This window comes from Rattus norvegicus, chromosome 16 (assembly GCF_021556685.1).
Source record: "Rattus norvegicus strain SHRSP/BbbUtx chromosome 16, alternate assembly SHRSP_T2T, whole genome shotgun sequence".
NCBI classification, from domain to species: domain Eukaryota; kingdom Metazoa; phylum Chordata; class Mammalia; order Rodentia; family Muridae; genus Rattus; species Rattus norvegicus.
In genome coordinates this window covers 19,402,969-19,427,900 of record NC_141549.1, presented here as the reverse complement: position 1 = coordinate 19,427,900, position 24,932 = coordinate 19,402,969, and the positions used below count along the sequence as shown (strand labels likewise).

The window sequence follows — 24,932 nt, the reverse complement described above, 5'->3', positions numbered from 1 at the left end:
ACCATCTCTCCAAAGGAACCAGAACAAGTCTAGAGCTCTGTGATGGAATATTATTTAGTCATGAAAAATCCTATACACACCACAACAGGGATAAACCTGGAAACTGTGATGTTGAGTTGTCAGGGACAGACAGGCACAAATGGCTGTATCATGTATGGTCCCAATACAGAAAATGTCCAGAACTGTCCAACCCACAAAGACAAGAAACAAAACTGGACTGTGAGTGACTGCTGAGGGAAACGGCTTTCTCTCAAGGAGTAAAATTGCATTAGAAGGAGAAGAGATGGTGATCTTAAAATAATAGACCCATCCTTAAGCCCCCCTCACTGCAGGATCACTAAGCTACTGACCGCTGAGCTTTGTCTTTTGATTGCTTGTCTGTAGTTTGCTTACTTTGAGACAAGGGCTTGATATATAACCCTGGCTAGTATGGACTGGCTGGGGTGTGGCCTAGGCTGCAGTTAAACTTCAGATAACCTTCCTGTCTCTGCTTCTGAGGTACTCCACACATCCAGACTTGTTATTGCTTTATTGGTTTTGCGGATGTTCATAAGATTTGCTTCTCTTTGGGTGTAGGACTGTGTGTCTCTGCCAGTGAATGCCCACAGAGGTCAGAAGCAGTCAGATCTCCAGAGCTGACATAACAGGCAGTTTGAACAGCTGTACAAGGGTGCTGGGAAGCAGACTTGAGTCTTCCACAAGAACAGCAAGTATTCAAACCTGTCTAGCTGGGTCTCAGCACCCAGGAAAAGAAGAAAAGGAGGGGAAGGAAGGGAAGGGGAAGGGGAGGAGGTGGAGAGGGAAAGAGGAGGAGGAGGGGAAGGAAGGGGAGGGGGAAGGAGGAGGAGAGGGAGAAGAGAGAAAGAGGATGACAGACAGGAGCAGGGAGAGGAAGAGGAGGAGGAGGAAGAGGAGGAGGAAGAAGAGGAAGAAGAAGAGGAGGAGGAGGAAGAGGAGGAGGAAGAAGAAGAGGAGGAGGAGGAAGAGGAGGAGGAGGAAGAAGAGGAGGAGGAGGAAGAAGAAGAGGAGGAGGAGGAAGAGGAGGAGGAAGAGAAAGAAGAGGAGGAGGAAGAGGAGGAGGAGGAAGAGGAGGAGGAAGAAGAAGAGGAGGAGGAGGAAGAGGAGGAGGAGGAAGAGGAGGAGGAGGAAGAGGAGGAGGAAGGTCTCAAAAATCCCAGCCTGGTCTGGAACTTGCCATGTATCCCTGGCTGGCCTCTAATTTCCTATGTATCCAAGGATGACTTTGAACTCCTGATCCTCTAGCTCTTCTTTCCCAAATGCAGGGATTGCAGATCACCATGCCTGTTATATGTGGGGCTGGGATAGAACCTGGGGCTTTAAGCATGCTAGGCCCGCACTCTACCCACAAAGCACTGGTTCCAGTCCTTTAGCCTTGGTTTGGTTTGCTCTTGAGACAGGGTTGGGTATGTAGAGCAAATCTAAACACACACACACACACACACACACACACACACACACACACACACACAGGGGTAAATTTTAGACTGAGAAGACGCTCTGGAAGGTAAAGGCATTGAGCCTGAGTTGAATTGAGACCCTAATGGTGGTGGAAAGAGAGAACCGACTTCTGCAGGTATCCTCTGATCTCCACATTCACACCATGGCACCTGTGCACCCCTCCAATAAACAGCAATATTACCCATCAAAGAACACGTCCCTGGGGTGAAGCACTTGCTTTGCACGCACAGTGATCCACAGACTCACAACCAGAACTGAATAATGATTGCTGAGCTCAGCACTCATCTGCCTTCCACATGGCAGTATGGAAGTATGCATCATGGGAGTGTGCATGATGGGAGTGTGCATCATGGGAGTGTGCAGTGTGAAAGTGTGCACTGTGAAAGTGTGCATCATGGGTGTGTGGATTGTGGCAGTGTGCATCATGGGAGAGTGCACCATGGAAGTGTGCATCATGGGTGTGTGCATCATGGGAGAGTGCAGTATGGGAGTGTGTGTGTGTGAGGGGTGTGTGCAGCATGGGGATACACATCACACACTGCACTCACTACTTCTCTGGTAGCTGGGACAAATGCCTGACAAAGCCGGAGTGGGGAAAGAAGGGTTCAATGTGGCTCACAAGTTCTAGGATGCAGTCCGTCATGGCGGGAGGCACGCGCAGGCGCACGGCGCATCTGCACGGTGGAAGGCAGATGAGTGCTGGGCTCAGTAACCTTTATTCAGCCCTAGTTCTGAGCCCATGGAAGGCGCAGCTCACATTCAGGGTGGGTCTTCCCACCTAATTAACAAATCTAGATATTCCCACATGTCCAAAGTGTTTTCTTAGAGAAACATTTTCTCGGTGAGTCTAGAGCCTGTCAAGCTGACAATCGAGTCAAGATGAGCCAATCCCTCTTTCCTCACTTCCCCCCTCAATGTGCTGACCCCCAGTAGAGCAAATTATATATCCTCTGAATGTTATCACCATACAAGGGCGGGCATGACAGCTCACACTATAACCCTAGTGTTGGAGAGGCTGGCGGAGGAGAACTGTCATGATTTTAGGACAGCCTGGATGGCACAGTAATTTCCGACTAGATTCAGATAAAGTCCAGACAAACAGCAGCAAGGAGGAAAAAGTAGTTGGGCATCAAGCCTTTAACCCGAAATAGCGGGGAGATCTCTGAGTGTAGGTTAGCCTGGTCTACAAATCGAGTTCCAGGATAGCTGGGGCTACACAGAAGAACCCTGTCTTGAAAATAAAGAATGAAGACAAAGATAAAGGGTTGGGAGCTCGGATCAGTGAGGAGCTGGGGTGCGGCTCAGGGCCAGAGGGCCTGCTTGATGTGGGAAAGGCCCATGTTCCATCCTCAGCACTGGATAGAATAAGGTGTAAGACCTGCCTTCCTGGGCTGTGGTTAAGAGCAGCAGCCCTTGCAGAAGGTCTAGGCTTGTTTCCCAGTACTCACAGTGGTTCAGGACCACCTACAACTCCATGGGATCCAGTGCCTTCCTCTGGCCTCCAAGGGCACCAGCCCCACACATGTTGCATATAATATACATGCAGGAAAAAGAGTTTTACACATGAAACAAAATAAATAAAATTTAAAAACAATTAAAAAAAAAAGATGGGGGTTGGGGATTTAGCTCAGCGGTAGAGCGCTTGCCTAGCAAGCTCAAGGCCCTGAGTTCGGTCCCCAGCTCCAAAAGAAAAAAAAAGGGGGGGGGATTGGGGATTTAGCTCAGTGGTAGAGCGCTTGCCTAGCAAGCTCAAGGCCCTGGGTTTGGTCCCCAGCTCCGGAAAAAAAAGAAAAGAAAAAAAAAAAAGAAAAGAAAAGATGAGCTGGGGGTTGGGGATTTAGCTCAGCGGTAGAGCGCTTGTTTAGTGAGCGCAAGGCCCTGGGTTCGGTCCCCAGCTCCAGAAAAAAAAGAAAAAAAAGAAAAAAGAAAAAAGAAAAAAGAAAAGATGAGCTGGCCAGCATGGTGGTACTTGGCTTTAGTTCCAACACTTGGGAGTCAGAGGCAGATGGATCTCTGAGTTGGAGGACAGCCTGGTCTACAAGGTGAGTTCCAGGACAGCCTGGGCTACCTAGAGAAACCCTGTCTCAACAAACAAACAAACAAACAAACACAAAAGACATACTGAATAATGATTGTGCAGAACAAAGAACTCCTGTCTTTACCACTCATGATGGTGGGACTCTGGCCCAGCCATATTGTTCTCCTGTCTCAGCTTACCCATCTCAGTTAAGAGTATGAACGGTTTCCATGGATTGCTAGAAGAATAAAACAAGAAGGGTATGTGAAGTGGAAACTTAGCTGTATTGGCTGGTGTTGTGCTGGGGCAAACATGGGAAGGAGTGTTTTGCTGAAGCAGACACAGGTGAAAGGATGTCTTGCTAAAACAAACACATGAAAGGACACATGGTGTTAAGAAGAACCCAATAGGGGTTGGGGATTTGGCTCAGTGTTAGAGCGCTTGCTAGCAAGCACAAGGCCCTGGGTTCAGTCCCCAGCTCCGAAAAAAAAGAAAAAAAGGAAAAAAAGAACCTAATAGATGGTGGATGATGCTGGGTGGTATTGGTACGCCTTGCCATTCCTTAATGGTCATCGTTTGTTTGTCCTGACTTCATAGAAAGAAACACACAAAATAACTTCTGGTGACATCCTGGTGGCTTCTTATGGCTTCCAAGAACTCGGGCTGATGGGCAGAGTGATGTCAGCTGATACAGACTCACGTGGTGAGGCCAGAGCTGTGGGAGGACACGTGATGTGTGGAGGGAGGATAAGTAGGACCCAGCGGACAGTGACAGGGCTTATATGGTTAGTTTTGCAGGGCTTCTTTGGTCTCTCGTCTTCATCTTGGCTGATCTTCACTTGGTTGAGAGAGACACAGCAGAGAACTTCCGGCATCCCTGCTGGTCCTGGTGGCTCCTGGTGACTCACATCCACTCAGCTGAGGCCTGGCTGTTTATGCTAGGCTGAGCCACCACTGCTGATTCCTGTTTGCTCTCCTGACTACTGAACTGGACTGCTGGTGTATATTCTGACAACACGGATTGGATTTGCTCCAGAGAACTATTTCTAAACAGGTCCACTTCCCCATGTCCTAATAGCCTTTCCTTTCCACTACCTCTGGAGGGTGGTGGGCTAGAAGGGAGGTTAAAGCATTTCAGAACCCTTAGTAAAAGTAACTTTAAAAAAATTTAAGCCAACAAAAGTGTGTGTGTTTACCGTTTTTGTATTTTTTGAGGCCAAATCTTGGCCCAGGCTAGCCCACAGCTCCTTAAGTAGTTAAGAATAGGGTTGGGGATTTAGCTCAGTGGTAGAGCGCTTGCCTAGCAAGCGAAAGGCCCTGGGTTTGGTCCCCAGTTCTGAAAAAAAAGAAAAAAAAAAGTAGTTAAGGATGAGTGTGATCTCATGATTCTACCCTCCTGAGTGCCCAGACATGGCATACTTCACCACACACAGCAGGGTTACATCTTCTTGTTGTTCCTTTTGGAGTTTGCTCAGGGAAACTGAGGCTCAGGGAGATGGGATGCTGTGCTTGGAGTCTCACAGGCCTGCTCTGTGGTTCCTGCAGGGCCAAGCTGACCCTCGGGCTCCTCACCAACCCCACTCCTGGGCTGGTGCCAAGGCTGAAAAGAGAGACTGGCCCAGGGCCCAAACCCGCTGTTGCTGGGGTCTGGAGTGAAGGAGCCTTGCCTGGGAATCTGCAAGGCTCAAAGAGCTATTTAGAGGCCCACTCTGGGATCCAGAAGGTCCCCACCTTCAGCTGGGAAGTCACTCTCTGTCACCGGCACCGAGATTACCATCAGGAGATGAGGTGAGGAAGAGCTGAGAGACTCAGAGGTCACATGGTAGCTGGAAGCTCCTGGACAGCCAGGACTCAGGGATAGTAGTGTCCCTCTGATTCTATAGAGATATAGCCAAGGCCATATGTGGATAGTCACATGGATGCCACCAGCCACCAGAGGAGGATGCCACCAGCCACCAGAAGAGGATGCCAGCCAGCAGCCACCTGAGGAGGATGCCACCAGCCACCTGAGGAGGATGCCACCAGCCACCTGAGGAGAACTGACAGGCAGGACTATTTTCTTGACTGCATAATAAATTTGAGGCCATCCTGGGCAACAGAAAACCTGGTCTCATTAAATAAACAAATATATAAATAAATAGAAAAGCAAGCATAGTGGTGCATGACTTTAATCCCAGCACTTGGGAGGCAGACGCAGGTGGATCTCTGTGAGTTCGAGACCAACCTGGTCTACAGAGTGATCTCCAGGACAGCCAGGGCTACAGAGAGACCTTGTCTTGAAAAAACAAAAAGAAAAACAAAACAAAACAAAACAAAACAAAACAAAAAAGAACCAAAAAAACTGGAGAAAGACAGTCAGGGGTCGGGATTGGGGATGGGATAGATAGATCCAGTTCCTATGGCACCTCCCCGCCTAAGGGCTTGGAGAGGGGTGGGAAGGAGGCAGCTCTCAGGCTCCCTGACTCAGGGGGATGAATGCACCATGTTGGCTGCCTCACTGGGAACTCAGAGCTACTAATTCCCTGGTGAAACAGGAGGTTCTTTCATGCCCAGGCGCCAGTGGGGTGAGGAGGCGGGAAGAGGGTAGGGAGCTGGCTGTGTCCCAGGGGGCCAGGCAGGCTCATGCCAGGGCCAGGAGCAATACAGGAAGGATGGCGGCTGGGATTCCATCCAGCCTCTTCAGGCACCACAGCCACCTTTTTTGTGTTGAGTGCCATAGAGGTGACACAGCCAGCCATTGGCAGGGTAATGATGAGACCGTGCCTAGAGACAGACTTGTCTATGGGCCCCAATGTCTTAAGTGTCATTGTTTCTGGGCGTCAACTCAAGGGGCCTACTTTTCACAGACAGGAAGCTGAGCTCAGAGGTCAAAGGTTTGTCTGAGAACACACAGCCAAATGTTTAATGACACATGCTCTTGGAAAACAGCTAAGCTGGATCTGGATGGCCCGAACCCTTAACTGACGTCCTGGCAAGGCCGCCCTTGCATTTACCGGCTAACAGGGCAGCCCTCCCTCCCGATGTGACCCAGTTACCCGGCCAGTCCTGCTTCCAGGGGTGGGTTTGGGAGTCCCGAGTAGGATGCTTCGGAACCCTTCTGGCACTCACAGAAAGAGAAGATCAGAGGCTCTTCACAGAGGCCCTTCAACCCAGAGGCTGCTCTGTCTTGGGAGCCTTCATTCAGAGAGGAGGCTGGGATTCCACCCTCTCCCCAAAGCTGATGCAGACCAGTGGGAAGTGGCTCCCTGGCTCTCATTCAAATCTGTAGTGGGTCAACTGATGCTATCTATGCTTTGCTAATCCCTGGAACTCTTTCCCACCCGTCATGTTCTCTCCCAGAAAGCCCTTCCTTCAGAAAGACTCCCGCTTCCTCAGTCTGTTTGTCCCTGAACCCGTGAGTTTGGGTGTCTGTGTCTGGTATTGTTTGTTCCCACTGGGACACACTCCTCTCATCCTATGCAATCCCCCTCAGACAGGATAGGACAGCCTTTATTGAGAGACCGATTTATCCTTCATCCAATGCTCGATGCTTGATGCTGGTGATGGGGCGCAGTGCCTTGCCCTTTCTGGACATCCTGCTGTCATTATACTCCTTAGCTGAGCAGATGACCCCGTTGGTAAAGTAGCAGTCTCTGACTACTCAAATGCAATCCCCAGGACCCACGTGGGCTAAGGAGAAAACCAAGTCCTACTTCTGACTTCCACATATAAATAAAAGTAATAAAAACAACTACCGTCTGGTGAGTTTTTTTGAGAGCACTTGCTGTTCTTGCAGAGGGCCTACAGCCAGTTCCCAGCAGCCTCACTGGGGGTGGTACAGGGGACCCATGTCCTCTTCTGGATGGACAAGTACCAGGCATGCATGGTATACACGCAAACAAAATGCTCATTGCACACTAAATAAGTCGGTTTTAAGTTAAAAAAATAAATTTTAATCCCAACACGGGGCATGAAGGTACCTGCCTTTAATCCCAGGGCTCAGGAGGCAGAGGCAGAGGCAGGAGGAGCTCTGGGAGTCTAGGCTATCATTACCTGCGCTGCAAGTTCTGGGCAGCCAAGTCTATATGAGACCCTGTCTCAAAAAACATATTAGGCAGATCTGCTAAATTGTCCATGTTAGCATGAATCGTGCAATCTCCCAAGGGACGACAGGTGTCCACTAAGCCCTGTGAGAGAGAGAGAAGCTGGATTTGGGGGTCCAAGCAGGATGCACGGGCTGGGGGTGACTGATGCTCCCAGTAGCACGGCCCCTTCAACCTTTATTCTGGCTTCTTAAGAGGGCAATGGGGTGCAGGGCTCCCAAGCTGCATCCACGGCGAGCGAGGCCTTCTGCAGGTAGACATGATCACAGGAGGGCCGTGAGAACATTTTGTAACCGCGAGGTGTGTGGGTCGGCATTTTCCCTCCAGCTCTAGGGAACCAGAAACCATCCGGTGCGAGCCCTTTAAGAGGTGAACGGGCGGTGCCATAAACCCCGCCCTGGCGAACAGGCATCATCTTTGCTGCACTGCGCGTGCGCTGCCTGCACGCGGTTCCGGGTTCGCAGATCTGCTGAGGGGCTGAGACTCGACTGGTTTAGGAAGTTGCTTTTGGCTCCCTCCGGTTCCCAGATCGCCCGCCTTGTCACATAGAGGTGACCGGGAGGCTGGTGGCTGGGTCAAGTTGGGAGTGGCAGCTCCGGGCTTCGAACTCGCGCTCCGCGCTGGGAAAGGCATCGTCGAACCCAGATGACCCAGTCTTTGGTTTGTCCCGAGACCGTGAGCAGGTGAGACTCAGGAAGTGTAGATCTGGGAACGGGGGCAGAGGAACTGGGATCTGAGTTGTGGAGGCGAGGCCCAGATGGCAGCTAGCTGGGGTCAGGAGGAGGAGCCTGCAGCAGGCTGGGGCGGAGCCAGGTGGAGCCTGGTTTAGGGCGCTTGGTCACGTCCCCAGGCTGGGGTCTGGGGTGCTTGCTGCCTAGTGCTCCTATCCCCTGGCTGGAAGCGTGGTCTGGTGTTTGTGTTCCTGGCTGGGGGTGCCGTTAGGTGATCATGTTCCTGGCTGTTGATGGCGGAGTTCTTGGGGGTGGGACTGGCCGGCCTGGTCGGTGGGTGGCTCACAGCAAGAATGCTCCTGTGTAAGTCGGTAGCATTGAGGCTCCTACCCCTGCTTCTGTCCTGCAGGGTCAGTTCTGTGCTTAATCGCAACAGCCGGCAATTTGGAAAGAAACATCTTTTTGACCAGGATGAAGAGACGTGCTGGAACTCTGACCAGGTGAGGTGTTTCTACACCCCTCCATCCCAAGTGTGAAGCCGATGCAGGACTGCAGGGCGCCTTGAGAACTTTGGGGAGACCTAGAAAGCACAGCGTGCTCATACCCTTCCTGTGCTGGCTGTAGCAGTAACTCTTGAAAGATGAGCGGAACACCATAGGACCCTAATCTTGTAGTTACCAAGTGCCTCTGTTTTATTCGTCTGCTTCTAGGGCCCCTGCCAGTGGGTGTCACTCGAGTTTCCCCAGCGTGTTCAGATCACACAGCTGCAGGTGCAGTTCCAGGGTGGCTTCTCCAGTCGACACAGCTGCTTGGAAGGTACCAGAAAGCTGTGAGAAGTGGGGTGTCACTGGAACTCTCTGGATTCTTAGTCCCCTTTCTCCACTGCAGGTTCACGTGATGGGGAAGCCCTCAGCAAGATTGTAGATTTCTACCCTGAGGATACCAATGCCCTTCAAATATCCTGCTTGTCCTGTGGTGGGAGGGACCTGGTTTTCTACAAGCTTTGGGTCTTTGGGTGTGGTGGTACAGGCATTGGGAAGGCTGGGGCAGAAGGATTTAGAATGCCTGGCCAGCCTGGTCACATGACCAGACCCTGTCTCAAAAGAGTAAAAGCTTTGGCCTCCTACACTTGAGTAGGAACTCGGTGCTTTAGTGCCCTGGAGGTAGGAGCAGGAAGATCAGGAGTTCAAGGTCGTCCTTGACTCCACAGTTGGAGGGAAATCTGGGCTACCTAAGACCCCGTATTTTTTAAAAAAAAGAAAAAGAAGGTGCTGTTGCTTTCTTGCTGGGTGTGAGAGGCATCAGGAGTCTGCAGTCACTGGCCCATTGGGTGGTCTCTGGACTGGGAAGGTGGGGACTGATGGGTCAGAGACAAAACCACCACTTCCTTGACTAAAAGAGGTCACACCTTCTCCATCCCCACCATGGAGGTGGACCGGCTGAAGTTGACTTTTGAGGATACCACCGACTTTTTTGGCCGTGTAGTCATCTACCACCTGCGGGTGCTGGGTGAGAAGGCAGGGTGAGAAGTATCGGCGGTTACTTCCTCCAGGAAGCCCCGCTGGGAGGCACCCAGAAGCCCTTCAAGTTCTGCACAGATTTATTGGTTCCTGTTGGGGAGGGCTCTTCCCACCACTGTCCAGGAGCTGCCTTCCAAGCCAGTTGTGGGCTGACTGGTTTGTCCCTGAGTGCCTGGGTTCCCAACAGGCTGTCTTCACTCCGGGTCCGCAGGCCCCAGGGTACCCTGGAACAGTTTGAGGATGTGGCTCTCCATCACCTGTTGCACTGTGGGAGGAGGTGGGGGGAGGTGTGAGCTGGGCACAGGGGCTGAAGAAGATGCTCAGACTCAGGAGCCTCTCTGCTCTTGCTGGGCCGGGCTTGCAACCCTGAGAATAGGTTGCTTTAAGGCAAGGTCTGCTGGTCTCCCTTCCACTTGCTGCTTCCCACTCACCCTCCGAATCGTAGCTCTTCCTGCCTCCAGAACCATGAGTCCAAGTAAAACATTAAAAACATCACACGTCTGTGATATTCTGTTATAGTGACAGAAACAGAAGCCTGGGATACCCACCCTACCACCATGAGGAAAGATGTGTGGGTGTGGAGGGGATGACTAAGACCCACACCCACACCAGGGCCGGGGCTATTTCTGAGTGTCTGTTCCCCTAGGGTAGCTTCCACTCTTGTCTTGTCCTGGTGTCCCCGCTGCAGTCTAAGTGCAGAATGTGAGGTGCCTGAGCCTGCCTGGGTGCTAAGGACCATGTTTATTGTCAGGATCTGGCACCCTTGGGAGCATCCTGTGTACCCTCTGCAGCCTCCCCATCCGCAGGCCCTCAGCCCGCTAGAGTACACAAGCCCACCTTTGCGGTATCCTAGGGCCACGGCGAGGTCCATTGGGGTGTAGCCAGAGTCGGCCTCTGTGGTGAGGTCAGCACCTCGGGCTGGGAAGAGGAGCAGGCACTCAGAGTCCAGAGCCCGGGGCAGGGCTGGGGGACTGAAGGTTGGAGGGACTCCAACCCTGCCATCCCCGCCACCCTGCCACCCCACCTCCCTGGTACAACTACAGGTCTGCCCTTTGTCTATGTGACTGGGGCCAGTGGCTAGACTCCAGGTTCCCCATACCCAAAGGACAGGGTTTATAGTCTGGGGCATGGAGGGCAGGAGGCTCATGGCTGACAGGCTCCAACATAAACACCCTCACTCTACCCTGCCTCCTCCTGTCCATACTCAGAGCCTGTGATTCCTGCAGGACTCACGGGCTTCACTCACCGAGTAAGGCCTCCACACACTTCACATGGTTCCCACGCACAGCGTAGAGCAATGGTGTCCCCCCATTCTGTGGGATAAAATTATGTAAAAATTAAGGTAAGTCTCAGTGCCCTTTCCCTGCCCTCCGGCTGCCAATTCAACCTACTTCCTGCCTACCACTTGGGCTGTCTTTCTGTTCTGTGTCTCTGAGATGCTCATTCTTCCAGGAAGCCCTCCTGGACTTTCCTGTGCTGCCTGAGGCCGGCCATTATAGCTCTACTCTTTCTCTTTATGTGTATCTTGTTTGCTCAACACTGGGAACTCTTTATCAGGTGTGAGGACAGTTGTCTTGTGTTCCCAGAACCAACCAGGGAAGGCTTGGCACCTTTCAGGGACCCCATCCATGTTTGAGCAGGAATGGAAGCCAGGAGGCTACGGCACATCAAGATTGGCAGTGGCTCACCCAGTCATAGATGTTGATGTCCACATCACGGTCAAGCAGCAACCTCACGATGTCCGTGTAACCACCCATACTGGCAAGCGACAGAGCGCTTTCCCGCTCCTTGGCCAGGATGTGGGGGTCAGCACCCTGGAAGAGAGAAAGGATAGTGATGGGATCCCTGAAACCCCAGGGTCCCCAAGTAGGGCAACACATCTCCAAGGCAGCATTCAGAAGCTGAGAGCCCAGCCTGTCCATGCGTCCCCAGGATGAACGCACCCAGTCTAGCAGGAAGCGTACTGTCTCAATTTCTCCAAAGGCTGAGGCCCAGATGAGGGGGGTGAAGCCACGTTCATCCGGCTTGTTGACCAGGTTGTCACCTGACAAATGGAGGAATATGGGACAGGGAGGCAAGATTGCTATCGTGAAGGGCTGGGGATTTAGCTCAGTGGTTAGAGCGCTTACCTAGGGAGCGCTTACCTAGGAAGCGCAAGGCCCTGGGTTCGGTCCCCAGCTCCGAAAAAAAAAAAAAAAAAAAAAAGAACCAAAAAAAAAAAAAGATTGCTATCGTGAGCAAGTTGGGCCAGGTTCAGGGGTCACATGAAGGGGAACAGTACACACGCACCCATGCACGCACGCACGTCACTCTCACAAGTTCTCTACCAGACAGGCATGTGCTCACATCACAGGCCACGCACCCTTTCGCAGGTGATCCTTCAGTTGACTCAGCTCCCCCTGGGCTGCAAGCTGGTGGATAGACAGGGCTGGGGGGCAGAGACAAGCAGTGGTCACCCACTCCATCCTTCTCCAGGCCTCGGTTTACCCTGCTCAAAATTCACCTTCTGTTTGCTTTTGTTTGAGATAGGATCTCCTGTAGCCCAGGCTGGTCTGCAACTGCTGGTCCTCGTGGGTGCTGGGATGACAGGTGTGTGCTACTATTCCCAGTTTATGAGGAGACTGAGATAGAACTCAGGACTTTGTGCCTGCTAGGTGAACATTCTAACAACTGGGCTACAAGCATCCTATCAACAAAGCCACAAGCAGTCTACCTACTGAGCCACAAGCACTGTGACAACTGAGCTACACGCACTCCATCTACTGAGCTACAAGCACTAACAACTGAGCTACAAGCACTCTATCCACTGAGCTACATTCCCCAATCCCTTGTGGTCTTTCATTCTTTTTTCTTTTTTTTTGTAATAGGGTCTCATATAATCTAGGCTAATCTCCAATTCAGTAAGTAGCTAGGGATGACCTTGAACTTCTGACCTCCTGCCTCAAGTGCAGGACCATGGAGCACCATGCCAGGCTTATAAGGAATCATCTAGCCCCACCATCACTTGAGTTCTACTTACAGTCCAGGGTGGCTGGCAGAGCTGAGACCTCATTCCCACGTTGCCGGTTTGTGAGGGTTGTGGAGTGCTTCAAGAAACTTCCTGCGAGGAGAGGAAGGGCTTGTTCCCCTGGTGTTTGGGCTTGTGCCAAGGGTGTCCAGACAGATGCTGCAGGAACTGAACATAAGAAGACCACCCCTCTGGGGGCTGGAGAGATGGCTCAGCGGTTAAGAGCACTGACTGCTCTTCCAGAGGTCCTGAGTTCGATTCCCAGCAACCACATGGTGGCTCATAGCCATCCGTCACGGAATCCAATGCTGTCTTTTGGTGTGTCTGAATTCTGCTACAGTGTACTCACATACATAAAATAAATAAATAAATCTTAAAAAAAAAAGACCACCCCTCTGATCCCCACATGCACACCCACATTCACACACAGTTATTAACAATAAATTAAATAATCTTAAATGAAGGGGAAGATGAAGGGGCCTGGTGACACAGGCCACATTCCCAACCCAGTATGGCAAAGAAACAAACAGGAGGAAGAGGTGGGGGTGGAAGGGGCTGTGGGTACAGTGTGGTGACCCAGCACTTGCCTAACACATGTGAGGCACTGATTGAATTCCAGCACAAACCAAAACAAACCGAGAAAAGGGAGCTGGAGATCATCCACTGGTCAAGTGCTTGCTGCTCTTCCAGAGGATCTGCATTTGGTTCTCAGCACCTGTGTTGGGTGGCTCACAACTGCCTGTAACCCCAGCCCAGGGTACCTGATGCCTCTGGCCTCTGTGGACACCTACACTACCCACAGACAGTTGCTGGAGACATGCCTCAGTGTTTAAGGGCATTGCCGTTCTTCCAGAGAACCTAGATCATGGTACCCAGAGGTTGCCTCACAATCTAGGGTAACTGTAGTTCCAGGGATCTAATGCCCTCTTCTGGCCTTTGTGGGTACTGGGCATGCAAGTGTTGCCCACATGCAGGCAAAACACAATACATAACTTTTTTTTTGGGGGGGGGGTTCTTTTTTTTTGGAGTTGGGGACCGAACCCAGGGCCTTGCACTTCCTAGGTAAACGCTCTACCACTGAGCTAAATCCCCAGCCCCATAACTTTTTTTAAAGATAAAAATAAATCTTTTTAAACAATATAAGTAAGTAAAAATGAGGCTGGGTAGTGGTGGTGCGGGCCTTTAATCCCGACACTCAGAAGGCAGAGGCAGCCTAGTCTACAAAGCAAGTTCCAGGAGAGAAGTAACAAGGCTAGAGAACAAATAGGGTTGAGGGACACAAGTGATAGCCCAATCCTTAGGAAGTAGAGGCATAAGAGGAATCATAAATTTGGGGCTATCCTTGGCTACACAGTGAGACCCTGACCCAAAAAAAAAAGACAGAAAGAGAGAAAGCAGGTTGAGGGTGCTAGAAAGCCTGGACGGTTATACCGGGGACTGGAGTTCCCTACTGCAGTCATGGAGATATTCTGGAACTCCACATGCACATGGCAAGGGTGCCCTCATTCGCTTGGCTGCACCGCAATCATGTCCAAATAGTAAAAGCTGTTTGTATTTGCCACAGTGAACAAACGGTAAATGGCCAGGTGTGGTGGCCCATGCCTTTGATCCCAGCACTTGGGCAGGTGGACCACTCTGCGTTTGAGGCTAGCCTGGTCTACATAGCAAGCTTCAGGACAGCCAGAGCTCCAAATAGAGAGACCTTATCTAAAAAAAGTGTGTGTGTGTGTGTGTGTGTGTGTGTGTGTGTGTGTGAGAGAGAGAGAGAGAGAGAGAGAGAGAGAGAGAGAGAGAGAGAGATGGTAAATCTGCCCAATCTAGGCGTACAGCTTATAAATATTGTAACTGAGTTGTGTGCTTTTGCACAGGGTAATTGGGGTTGGAGATTTACTACAACAAATGGGCGCCCACCACGTACTTGTGTGTGTGTATGTCTATGTCTATGCATACATATTCAAAAATGTATATTCACACATACACATAGTATACACAAAAAATTGTTTTGAGACATTCACTGTATAATTCTGGCTGGCCTAGAACTCACTCTGTAGACCAGGTTGGCCTCAAACTCACAGAGATCCGCCACGGCTGCTTGCCCGTGTAAGCTCAGCACTGGAAGGCAGAGACAGGCAGAGCCCAGAGCCCACTGACTAGGTCTAGCTGAAGCTGATTCAGGTCCAGATAAAGACCATGCCTTGGACATAAGGTGGAGGCAGGAACAGCTCAGCTGGTAAAGGCTCCTGCTGTTGGCTTGATGTAGTCCTAGCTTGGACCCACAAGGCGGGTCCTGAAAGTTGTCTTCTGCCCTCTCCATGTGTGCTGGCATGTTCATACATATAGTACACACATTAAATAAATAATGCGATGTAATGTAAGAAATCAGGGGCTGCCGGGATGGCTCTCAGCGGTTAAGAGAGCCTCAGATTTGAACTGTGAACATGTCTAACCCCATTGCCAGGGATTCAGACACCCTGGTCTGGTTCACTCAGGCACTGTATGTCCATAGTGTGCGTGCATGCAGGCAAAAGACTCGAACACACAAAACATTTAAAAGCCCTTTACAACTTTTTTGTTTAGATTGACTTTCTTTCTTCCATATGTGTTTTGCTTGCATGTGCGTTTGTATACCATGTGTATCCGGCGTCCTCAGAGGCCAGAGGGAGTCACTGGATCTCTGACGGGTTGTGGATTGAAACTGGAGTTAGGATGGTTATAAGCCACTCTGTGGGTATTGGGAATTGAACCCATGTCCTCTGAAAGAATGAGTTCTCTAAACAACTCAAGTCGTCTCTCTGCCCACCCCTACCACACATTTGAAGACAGGGTCTCTCTAAGAGGCCTTGGTGGGAACTCTCTGTACAAACCAGGCTGGCCCTGAATTCCCAGATAGCTGCCTGCCTTTGTCCCCTGAGTATTGAGATGAAAGGTGTGTACCAACCATACCTGGAAAATCTTTAAAAAATATACATATTATATGTACTTTATATATACTTTATACATACTTATAGATATGTGTACCATATATATAAGTGTGTATGTATATATAAAGTATATATTATATATTTTTTAAAGAATATATATACACACATACACATACATACCATATATATGACAGAGGAGCCATTAAAGAATACAACGTCAATGTTTGGTCTCCATGCATGCGCACACATATGCACATGCAGTGGTGTGAACACATGCACACACCCTCAGGAACATACACATCTATCACCTTAACACACACAACAATAAAAACAGGAGGGTGGAGGGAAAGAGTCACGAGGCAGAAATGTGGTCTGGGACCTGTCAGTCTCCCTCACCAGAGCCCAGAGTGTTCTCACCCTGTAGTGAGGATGCACTGGCATCTGCCTCAGGATTCACAGCGTCTGGGGTGCAGGGGAACAGACTGAGGATGACAGTGTCAGAGCTATCCGGGGATTCATCTCTGCGGTCCTCAGGATCCTCTAGGTCAGGAGCAAGGGACTGCTGGTTTGGGATGAGGTTCTCTGCAACCTGAGTGGGCTCCATCGAGGAAGCTGGAGTGAAGAAATGACAGTAATTAGCAAGATGACTTAGTCGGAAAGGGCACTTGTCACCAAGTCAGATGACCAGAGTTTTATTCCAGGTACCCACATGGTGGAGTGAAAGAACTGACTCTAGTAAGTTGTTCTCTGACCTCCACAAAAACGCCATAGCACATCCTGCCCACAAAATAAATGAATAAATGAGTTCTTATCAGGGGCTGGAGCTTGGTTAGGTGGGACCTTTAGTCCCAGTACTTGGGAGGCAGAGGCAGGCAGATCCCTTTGAGTTCAAAACTAGTCTAGTCTAAACAGTGAATTCCAGGACAGCCATGGCTATGTTAGAACCTATGTGTCTCTCTCTCTCTCTCTCTCTCTCTCTCTCTCTCTCTCTCTCTCTCTCTCTCTCTCTCTCACACACACACACACACACACACACACACACACACACACACGGCATGGATGGTCTGCATATTCAGCCTTGCATGATGAGGCTGGGAAAACTGCGGCTTTAGATAATTACCATTGTTAATAAATTAACACAAAAATCCAAGGCAATAAAATCAGGGTTCTGGCAGCGGTCTGGTTTCCAATCATCTCACTTACAAGCTATGAAAACCTGGTCTATAACTAACCTGAGCCTCAGTTCCCTCCTTAATAAGGTGAAGATGTGAGGCCTCAGAGAGGTCATATCAGAACACCTCATAGAGAGATACTAATGCCAAACTTATCAAGTCCCGCTGTCGTTATTTGGGTCTGCGTCCCCGCAAATGACTTAAGACTCAACAAAAGATGCGACTTGGAAGATCCACTCACCTCCCCTCCAGCCTCCTCCGTTCCCTTACGCTGCCAGCCTGGCTCTCCCAAAACTCGGGAAGCTCTGTTCACAAACTTTTCTAGTCCAGTAGATCTCGTGAGGAGCAAGTTGGTGACCGGACGCCCAGTCCTCTAGCTTCTTCTGCTGGGACATAGAGCAGCAACTTAATACGCCAGGACTATTCCTACAGGAGAACTCCTCCACTGCGCCTGCGCACCCCTGTCCTGCAAAAGTACCAAAAAATAAAAAATAAAAACCCGAATCGGCTTCTAGCCCTTTAAGAATGGAGGGAGGAGCGTGGCTTCCGCTGAGGCCTCTGAGTACAGAGGCGCATGCGCGCTATCCTTCGTAAAGGGCTGAAGGAGCCTTAGACCCTCTGAGGATTTCACTGCGCGTGTGTTCCCCCCGCCCACCCCCGTCCATGCACCGCCCCCACCTGTGTTCCCCAATCGGATCCACGTATGATGGGAGGGCGGAGCATTCTGAGACGGAGGCGGAGACGCGTGGGCGAGTCTTGTCAAATTTAAAGAGACCGAGTATTATTGTCACCTCGTCCTTAACAATTTCCCTGCCCTGGTCCCTGACAATTATCTGTATGTGTAGCAGGGAATCCTTGATTAGGTATCCTGGAGCATCAAGAAATCTCTATCCTCCTTACACGCTCGCTTAGGACTGCCTCCTTCCCCTCTATCTCGTGCCTGAATAGAAAATGCCTCGTAAGAAGAGCCAGCTCTCGGGACCCCAGAACCCAACCCGGAACGTTTTGTTAGACGTACCAGCCTTCCGACTTCCGGTTCCGTTTTTTTGGCTCTACTGGCTACCTTCGCTATGGAAGAACCTGAGATGCAACTGAAAGGAAAGAAAGGTGTTGCGGGACCCCGGAAGGGCTAGAGGGGCCTAGAGAGGGCAACGCGGGAAGGTTCATGGCAGAGAGAACCGCTTTAGAACCCCAACCGCCCGGGTTCGGCGGAAAAGGGAGGCTCGTGTGTCCCGGCGGGAGGTGATGTGATGTAATAATGATCTGGGCCGAAAATGCTCTTTCTATTTCTGAGATAAGGTCCCGGGATGTAACCCTGGCTGTATTGGAACTCTTTTATGTAGATCGAGTGGTCTCAAACTCCTCTGCATTCTGAGAGCTGAAATTAAAAGCAGAATCCATCCAAGTTCCTGCTCAGTGTAATATGTTTTACACATTCGTAAACGAATTGTGGGCTTAGTAGCGGTATACGCTAATCCCCTCAAGAGGCAAGAAGCGGGATAACAGGTTGAAGGCCAGTTTGTTCTACACATTGAGATTCAGTCTCGAGAGAAGAGTTGGGGCTTTAGCTCAGTCATAGGCACTTTGCCCAGCGCATTCCAAGCTCTGAGTTTGATCTCTGACACTGCAAAATAAATAAAGATCGGATAAGTATGTTATTTTCTTTGGCTGATGGGAGCCCTGGGTGGTAAGAGGAGTCGGTGCTATCTGCCACCTGTAGCTGGTCAGATGGTCTGGTTCAGGAAGGTGGTGGGGGTGTGGGGGTGTGGGGTGTGGGGTGGGGACTGCAGTTAGAAGCAACAGGATCCTTGATGGATGGCGCAGGAAGGATGGAGAATTCCTGTCTGGGAAAACTTTTGGTTAAAGTCTACCCTGGGATGACGGTTTTTGTGCAGTTGACTTGTGGTAGGAAAATGAGTTCTGGAGAAAAGGAAACAGGTAGGGTTAACAGGAACTTGGATGGATTCTGCAAAGGGCAGCCTCAGCAGGCCTGCTTCTATGACAGGGCTAGTGATGAAATATACCTCAGCTGTTCCAGCAACAGCAAGGGACTTGGCCTTCCACATCATTCCTGTCTCAGAGTAGACGCCACATAAGGTTGTGGACTTGAGGCAGCTTTGGGTTCTGTGGTCATCTTCTGGTCAGCTGGGTATGGTTGTACATGCTTCTCTTACCAGCACTTGGGGAGCAGAGGCAGGAGGATTACTGTGAGTTAAGGACAGCTTAGTCTACACAATGAGTTACAGGGAATCCAGAGCTACTAGATTCTAGTATGATGTTCCATACTGGTCTCCGGTATGCTCCAGTTATGAAGGAGGTGGAGGAGGGGTATCAGTGGCTTTAGTGCTGTCCACCAGTGTCCTCTGAAAGTGGGTCTGGGGAGAGAAGGTTGTAAGTTCCTGTGTGTGCTGATCCCCCTTTGAGTTAGGCCTTACTGTCTCTAGCTGCCCCTGGGCCTGTTAGCAGTTACAGTGGTGCAGCTCCTCTCCTCTGATTGGGCTCAAAGATTGAACAATCAGGAGTCTAATTTGGGTGGGGCTCAGCTGGCAGAGTGTTTTCCTGGCATGCATGAAACTCTGGGTTACATGCTCAGCACCAGGTATGCAATCCCAGTACTCAAGAGGTAGAGGCAGGAGGATTGGGAGTTCAAAGTCATCCTTGCTTACAGAAAACTAAAGTCTAGCCTGGGCTAGAGACCCTATCCTTTTTTTTTTTTTTTTTTTTTTTTTTTTTTTTTTTTTTTCTGGAGCTGGGGACCGAACCCAGGGCCTTGCGCTTGCTAAGCAAGTGCTCTACCACTGAGCTAAATCCCCAACCTTTTTTTTTTTTTTTTTTTTTTTTTAAGATGCTAGAGAGATGTCTCACTTAAGAGTGCTTAGTGAGGGGTTGGGGATTTAGCTCAGCGGTAGAGCACTTGCCTAGCAAGCGCAAGGCCCTGGGTTCGGTCCCCAGCTCCGAAAAAAAGAAAAAAAAAAAAAAGAGTGCTTAGTGGTCTTACAGATAACTGGAGATTGAGTCGTACCATTCTCATTGAGCAGGTCTCCACTACCTATAACAACAGCTCTTCTGGCCCTCAACCGACACTCACCCTTGCATATTCACTCACATAAATATACATACACATTCATAATTCAAAATAAAATAAGTACATGGGTCTAATACTTGTCCCTTATTCCCACCTCCACCATGTCAAACACAGTCACAGACAAGTTCACTGAGAGTGTCTATGTCCTTGCCAATGAGCCATCAGTGGCCCTGTACCGGCTACAGGAACACGTGCGACGCTCACTGCCAGAGCTGGCCCAGCACAAGGTGAGTTCTACCAGCCCTGCTGAGGATCTCCCCGAGGTCCACTCACACCTGAGCAGGTATGGGGTGCTATAGAGAGGCTGAAGTCAGAATGGAGACCCTGGTAACTGTAGCAGCTGAATCAGGGTGGACAATGTGGGGACAGCCCTTGATGGCTTTTGAAAGAGACAGTATGGTCTATGTTATTGGCCAGCAAGGTGAGGGAAGAGGCCAGGGAAGGGTGTTCCAGGCAGAAGGAATAGCCATTACAAAGGTCTTGAGGCCTTCCAGTCACACAGAGCCCCAGAGGAGAGAGAACTGCAAAGGAAAAAGCTCTGTGGTCTAAGAAGGAGTAGGAAGGCCCTTAGCAAGATATCTATGGAATTCAGGAAGGCTTGGTGGGAGTGAGGGACTCAGGTGGGGCTGAGGGGAGGATGGGGGTATTGTTCACATAGCACTGGCTTCCATAGAGCCTTCTCTCCTAACAACATCCAACCCCTGCAGGCTGATATGCAGCGGTGGGAGGAGCAGAGCCAGGGCGCCATATACACCGTGGAATATGCCTGCAGGTGAGATACCTTCCACATCTGTCATGGCATGGGGCAGAGTGACACGGATTCCCAGTCCCCAGCCCCCATTGCAGTACAGCCATGACACCTCTGATGGGTCCCTTGTAGTTGTTCTTGGGGAGTTTGGGGACCTGACTGTTTGCCTCTGGCTTGGGGTGGGTGGTGGACGGCTCACTAGATAAAGTGCTCAGTGCACAAATCCCATCTGAAGCACCCATGTTGGCAGTTGATTTGCACCTGTAATTCAGAACGCCTAGACCAGCTCCCCTGGAGAGCTAGGTCTGTTGGTGAGTTCCTAGTTCATTGAGAGACTCTTCCCTCAAATTATAGCCTAGGGCTCAGTTGATAGAATGCTTATATGAAAAGTGAGGGAGGTGGAGAGTAGTTGAGGAACATGCCAGCGTCAGCCTCTGGCCTCCACACACAGGAATGCACACTCCAGCAACCACCTACCCACAAACACATTCACTCGCATAAGCCACGCAGACACAAAAAATCAGCTCACTCCCAGCTGAGCACAGAGCCTTAGGCTGGACCATAGTTGAGCAAGAGTCAGGTTGCCTGCTGCCCAGTGGTGTGCCCTCCAGTGCAGAGCCCAGGCAGCAGGTGCCGAGCGTGCCTACCACTTCTGCCTGTCTTGTGTCTGAGCTGGGTCTTGTGTACCCCAGGTTGACCTTCAGTACCCAGGCCCTTCAGTACCCAGGCTTAAGCAGTTCTGCTTTGGTCTCCCAAGGAGCTGAGACCATTGTGCACATGACTTTTACTCACATGTAGATTTTATTCAACATGTAGTGTGTGTGTGTGTGTGTGTGTGTGTGTGTGTGTGTGTGTGTGTAGAGTGTGCACTAGTGCCATGGTACACCACATAAGGAAGTCAGGACAACTCACAGGAATCTATTCTCTCCTTCCACTATGTGTGCCCCAGGCATCGAGCTCAGGTTGTCAGCCTTGGTGGCAAGGGCCTTTACCCAGTGATCGTATCTCTGCCCCTCTCCTGTTTGGCTTTGTGAGTGTGGTCTTGAGTCTGTGCTATGTCCACTGAACTATGTCCAAAAGCCTGAGTGTTTAGAATAGACAGGACTCCATCTTCTTTGCTGCACACTTTTGTTTTATTTTGTTTTGTTTTGCTTTGCTTTATTTGAAAGAGGGTCTCTCTGTGTGGCCCTGACTGTCCTGGAATTCACTATGTAAACCAGGCTGCCTCAAACTCAGAAAGATCCTCCTGCCTCTGTCTCCGAATCCTGGGAAAGCATGCAAGTACAACCTTGCCTGGTCTGTACGCTGTAAGTCATAAAGCAGTGTCCCCAGCAGCTACCTTGTAAGCAGCAGAGTAAGGGCAGTTTCCTCCCTGGGTGTCTTTCCCTGAGCAGGGTGGAAGTGTCTCAGAGAATGGGTATTCTCTTTTTAGGTAATAGTTACAGTGTTGGAAGGTTGAGCCCCTTCCTGAGGGATCCTAGGCTGCTGCTGTTGCCAGGATGGGAACATGGCTGGCAGCCTTGAGGCTGATGCTCACTCCCTTCTGTTTCAGTGCTGTGAAGAGCTTGGTGGACAGCAGTGTGTACTTCCGAAGTGTGGAAGGCCTGCTCAAACAGGCCATCAGTATCCGGGACCACATGAGCACCAGCGCCCAGGGCCACAGGTAGCCCTGGCCACCTGCCCTATCCCACCCTAAACAGTGAGCTGTCCTGGTGGTCTTTGGCATCTGTGGCACCCATATCCTGTAACCCAGCTGGCGTGAGGAAGGCAGTGGTGCTGGGCTCACAGGGACAGTGACAGAGAGACACAGACCAGAGGGAGTGTGGTGAAGAGAAGCCCCCTGGCATCCCCAGCATCATGACCAGAGCAAGGGCCCTGAGATTGGCACTCTAGGCCCTTAGAAGGAGCAAGAGGAGTTGGTTGGGAGGTGAGGTTGGTGGGAGCTGGGCCTCTCCGTCCTGCACCCCTGTGGTTTCTCCAGCTGAGAGACTTTCGGCTGAGGTCGGATGCACTGGAAAGCACCTGCTGTCCTCGGCCTCTTTCGTGTTGGCGGTAACTTAATAAACACATAGCTGGCCTGCACCAGCCTCAGCCAGCCTTTGACCCGTCTGTCACTGGAATGAGAAAAGCAGCAGCATAAAGTGCTACAGACTCCTCCTCACCCTGCTGAGTCAGTCACACCCAATCTGCCCAGACAGCCTGGCCTGGCCTCTGCAGTGAGCCTTGACCCCAACCTTACAGCAGACCCAAGAGCTCAGGCCATGGGTCTTGGGGTGGCCAAGCTCTAGCCAGCTCAGCTGAGCAGCCTCCTAGCCTGTGGCATCAGTCTCACACATTTGCATATTTTGTTCTAGCCAGGAGAAACCATCCCCTCCTCCTTCCGTGGCTTGACCCTGACCCTGGAAGACTTAGGGCTGCCAGCTTCCACACCCAGGTCAGTGTAGAGGCCACCACTCTGCTGAACTAACCCATTTCTTTGTGTCCCAGCAGGGACCTGCTGACTAATTGTTCGGTTTCCTAGCTGTTCTCTAGGATGGTTTCTTGGGGGGATTGGCTTCGAGGGTCCCACTCTGAATTGCTGCTGTTCAAGCCTCTGTTGCCTCATCTTCTTCCCTTTGGGTGAGGCCTGCTTTTAGTACCCAACCTCTCAGCTGTTGTGTAACCTTGAGGCTACAACCTCACTTTTCTGGTCTTTAGCTTTTTCCTCACATAAACATGGTTCATCCACCTGCTGAGCCCACATGCTCAGTCATGGGTGTACTTTGTGACAGCTGTTTCCACGTAAGAGAAACATTCAAAATCCTGCCACTTTCCAGTACTGTAAACCAGCCAGGCCCTAGTACTGCCTCAGGCTGCACACAGTTGGGTATGTCCTCTGGCATTGCCTGTTGCTTGGTTGGGGTGGGGGTGGGCGAGGGCAGGGCCTCTGCACCACTCAAGCAGAGGTGCTCATCCATGGGTCCCACTGGTGCAGAGCATCCTCTGTGGCAGAGGCCCAGGGGCTGGGTGGAGACTGGCTTAAGGCCCCAGAGCCCAGAGGCAGCAGGGTGCACTTCCTGGACAGTAGAGAGAGGTTGATCGGGTGACAGGATCATTGGGCATTAATTAGGCACCTCACTTACACAGTAAGCATTCCTTAAGCTCCCTGGGTATCAGGCACTTACTGGGCACCTCAGCGGGCATTTTCTGAGGGTCTCAGCTTGCTAGGTTTCTGAGCACTCATTGGCTATCAGCCCCAACACACGAGATGAGCAGTTCTTCACTTGGGAGTCCCATGGGGCATCTGGGAAGACCCTAAGCTAGAAGGGCTCCCAGCTGTGTGCACTGTGATCCTTTCAACTTTGGGTGCACTCTGTACTCTTAGCCCAGCCCATGCCCAGACATGCCCAGGGGCAATCCTGCATGAGTCTGTCTCCTGCACTATACGTCCAGTGGTATCCTAGGCCTCCCCATCCCAGACTCCTCTCTACAGACTTCCTGACCTCCCTAGGAGGACCTCTCCGGCCTCCAAAACTACTCTCAAGGTCACTACTAACCTTTGTGTGGTCAGATCCTCTGACTGTGTCGTCCCAAGACCCCCAACACAGTCACATTAATTTACTTAGCAGAAAACTGGCTTGGTGGTGAGACAGCCAGCCCTAGGTACTGCTCCTGCCTGCAGGCACTGGAGTCTCATTCTGGCCTTCTGCCCCTAGCCTCCTGTCTTGCAGACCTGGCAGAATCGGTTCCTTGAACACCATATTGACAACTCAGCAAGAACTGAAGACCTAGCAAGGTGGCCAGTGCCTACTGCCCACTGCTTCAGCCATAATTGTCCCCCTTGGTCATAAATTAGAGTCACTGTTCCAGTAGCACTCATGTGACAATCTTTGTGCCTGTACACTATCCAAAAGTCATCTCCTTCTTTGCTGGGGTCACATGACCTACATCATGTCATATAGCTGAAGACCTGCACTGCCATGTATGACACATGCTAGGTGCTACCCTTCTCTGAGGTTGAGGCGAACGCAGAGGAGCCACTGGAAAAACATCACCCACCTCCATTCAGGGCAAAGCCTAAGACACTGGCTGGGCCACTAGCTTCCATCGTGTAGACCATGGTGGGGCAGGGTGTTCGCCTGGTTTGTATCCCCAGAATAACATACACATCACAAACTCCAACAACCAAAACTGTGATGCCAGAGTCATTGGAGCAGTTGAGTGGAAAACAGAACCGGCTCTGCTTAAGAC

General features: G+C 50.9%; 3 protein-coding genes across 14 annotated transcripts; 2 read left to right on the top strand and 1 right to left on the bottom strand.

The window, feature by feature from the left end:
* Nucleotides 1-8,020: 8,020 nt before the first annotated feature.
* Nucleotides 8,021-10,264, top strand: Nr2c2ap (nuclear receptor 2C2-associated protein). 4 transcript variants are annotated; one of them, NM_001399420.1, is given in 5 exon segments: nt 8,021-8,261; nt 8,659-8,749; nt 8,960-9,065; nt 9,138-9,205; nt 9,658-10,264. In NM_001399420.1, coding segments are annotated over 5 exon segments (351 nt in total). In that variant the 5' UTR covers nt 8,021-8,223; the 3' UTR covers nt 9,706-10,264.
* Rfxank (regulatory factor X-associated ankyrin-containing protein) lies at nt 9,832-18,086 on the bottom strand. Of its 8 annotated transcripts, NM_001436795.1 has the most exon segments (10): nt 9,832-10,034; nt 10,607-10,687; nt 11,016-11,082; nt 11,458-11,583; nt 11,713-11,813; nt 12,132-12,197; nt 12,789-12,869; nt 16,115-16,311; nt 17,114-17,335; nt 17,888-18,086. In NM_001436795.1, coding segments are annotated over 8 exon segments (780 nt in total). In that variant the 5' UTR covers nt 16,302-16,311; nt 17,114-17,335; nt 17,888-18,086; the 3' UTR covers nt 9,832-9,963.
* On the top strand, nt 17,904-24,590 carry Borcs8 (BLOC-1 related complex subunit 8). 2 transcript variants are annotated; one of them, XM_087589167.1, is made up of 6 exons: nt 17,904-17,976; nt 20,069-20,181; nt 20,662-20,726; nt 22,255-22,365; nt 23,057-23,136; nt 24,413-24,553. In XM_087589167.1, the coding sequence occupies exons 1-5, from the start codon at nt 17,940-17,942 to the stop codon at nt 23,091-23,093; spliced, it is 363 nt and encodes a 120-aa protein (XP_087445293.1). In that variant the 5' UTR covers nt 17,904-17,939; the 3' UTR covers nt 23,094-23,136; nt 24,413-24,553.
* Nucleotides 24,591-24,932: the final 342 nt, after the last annotated feature.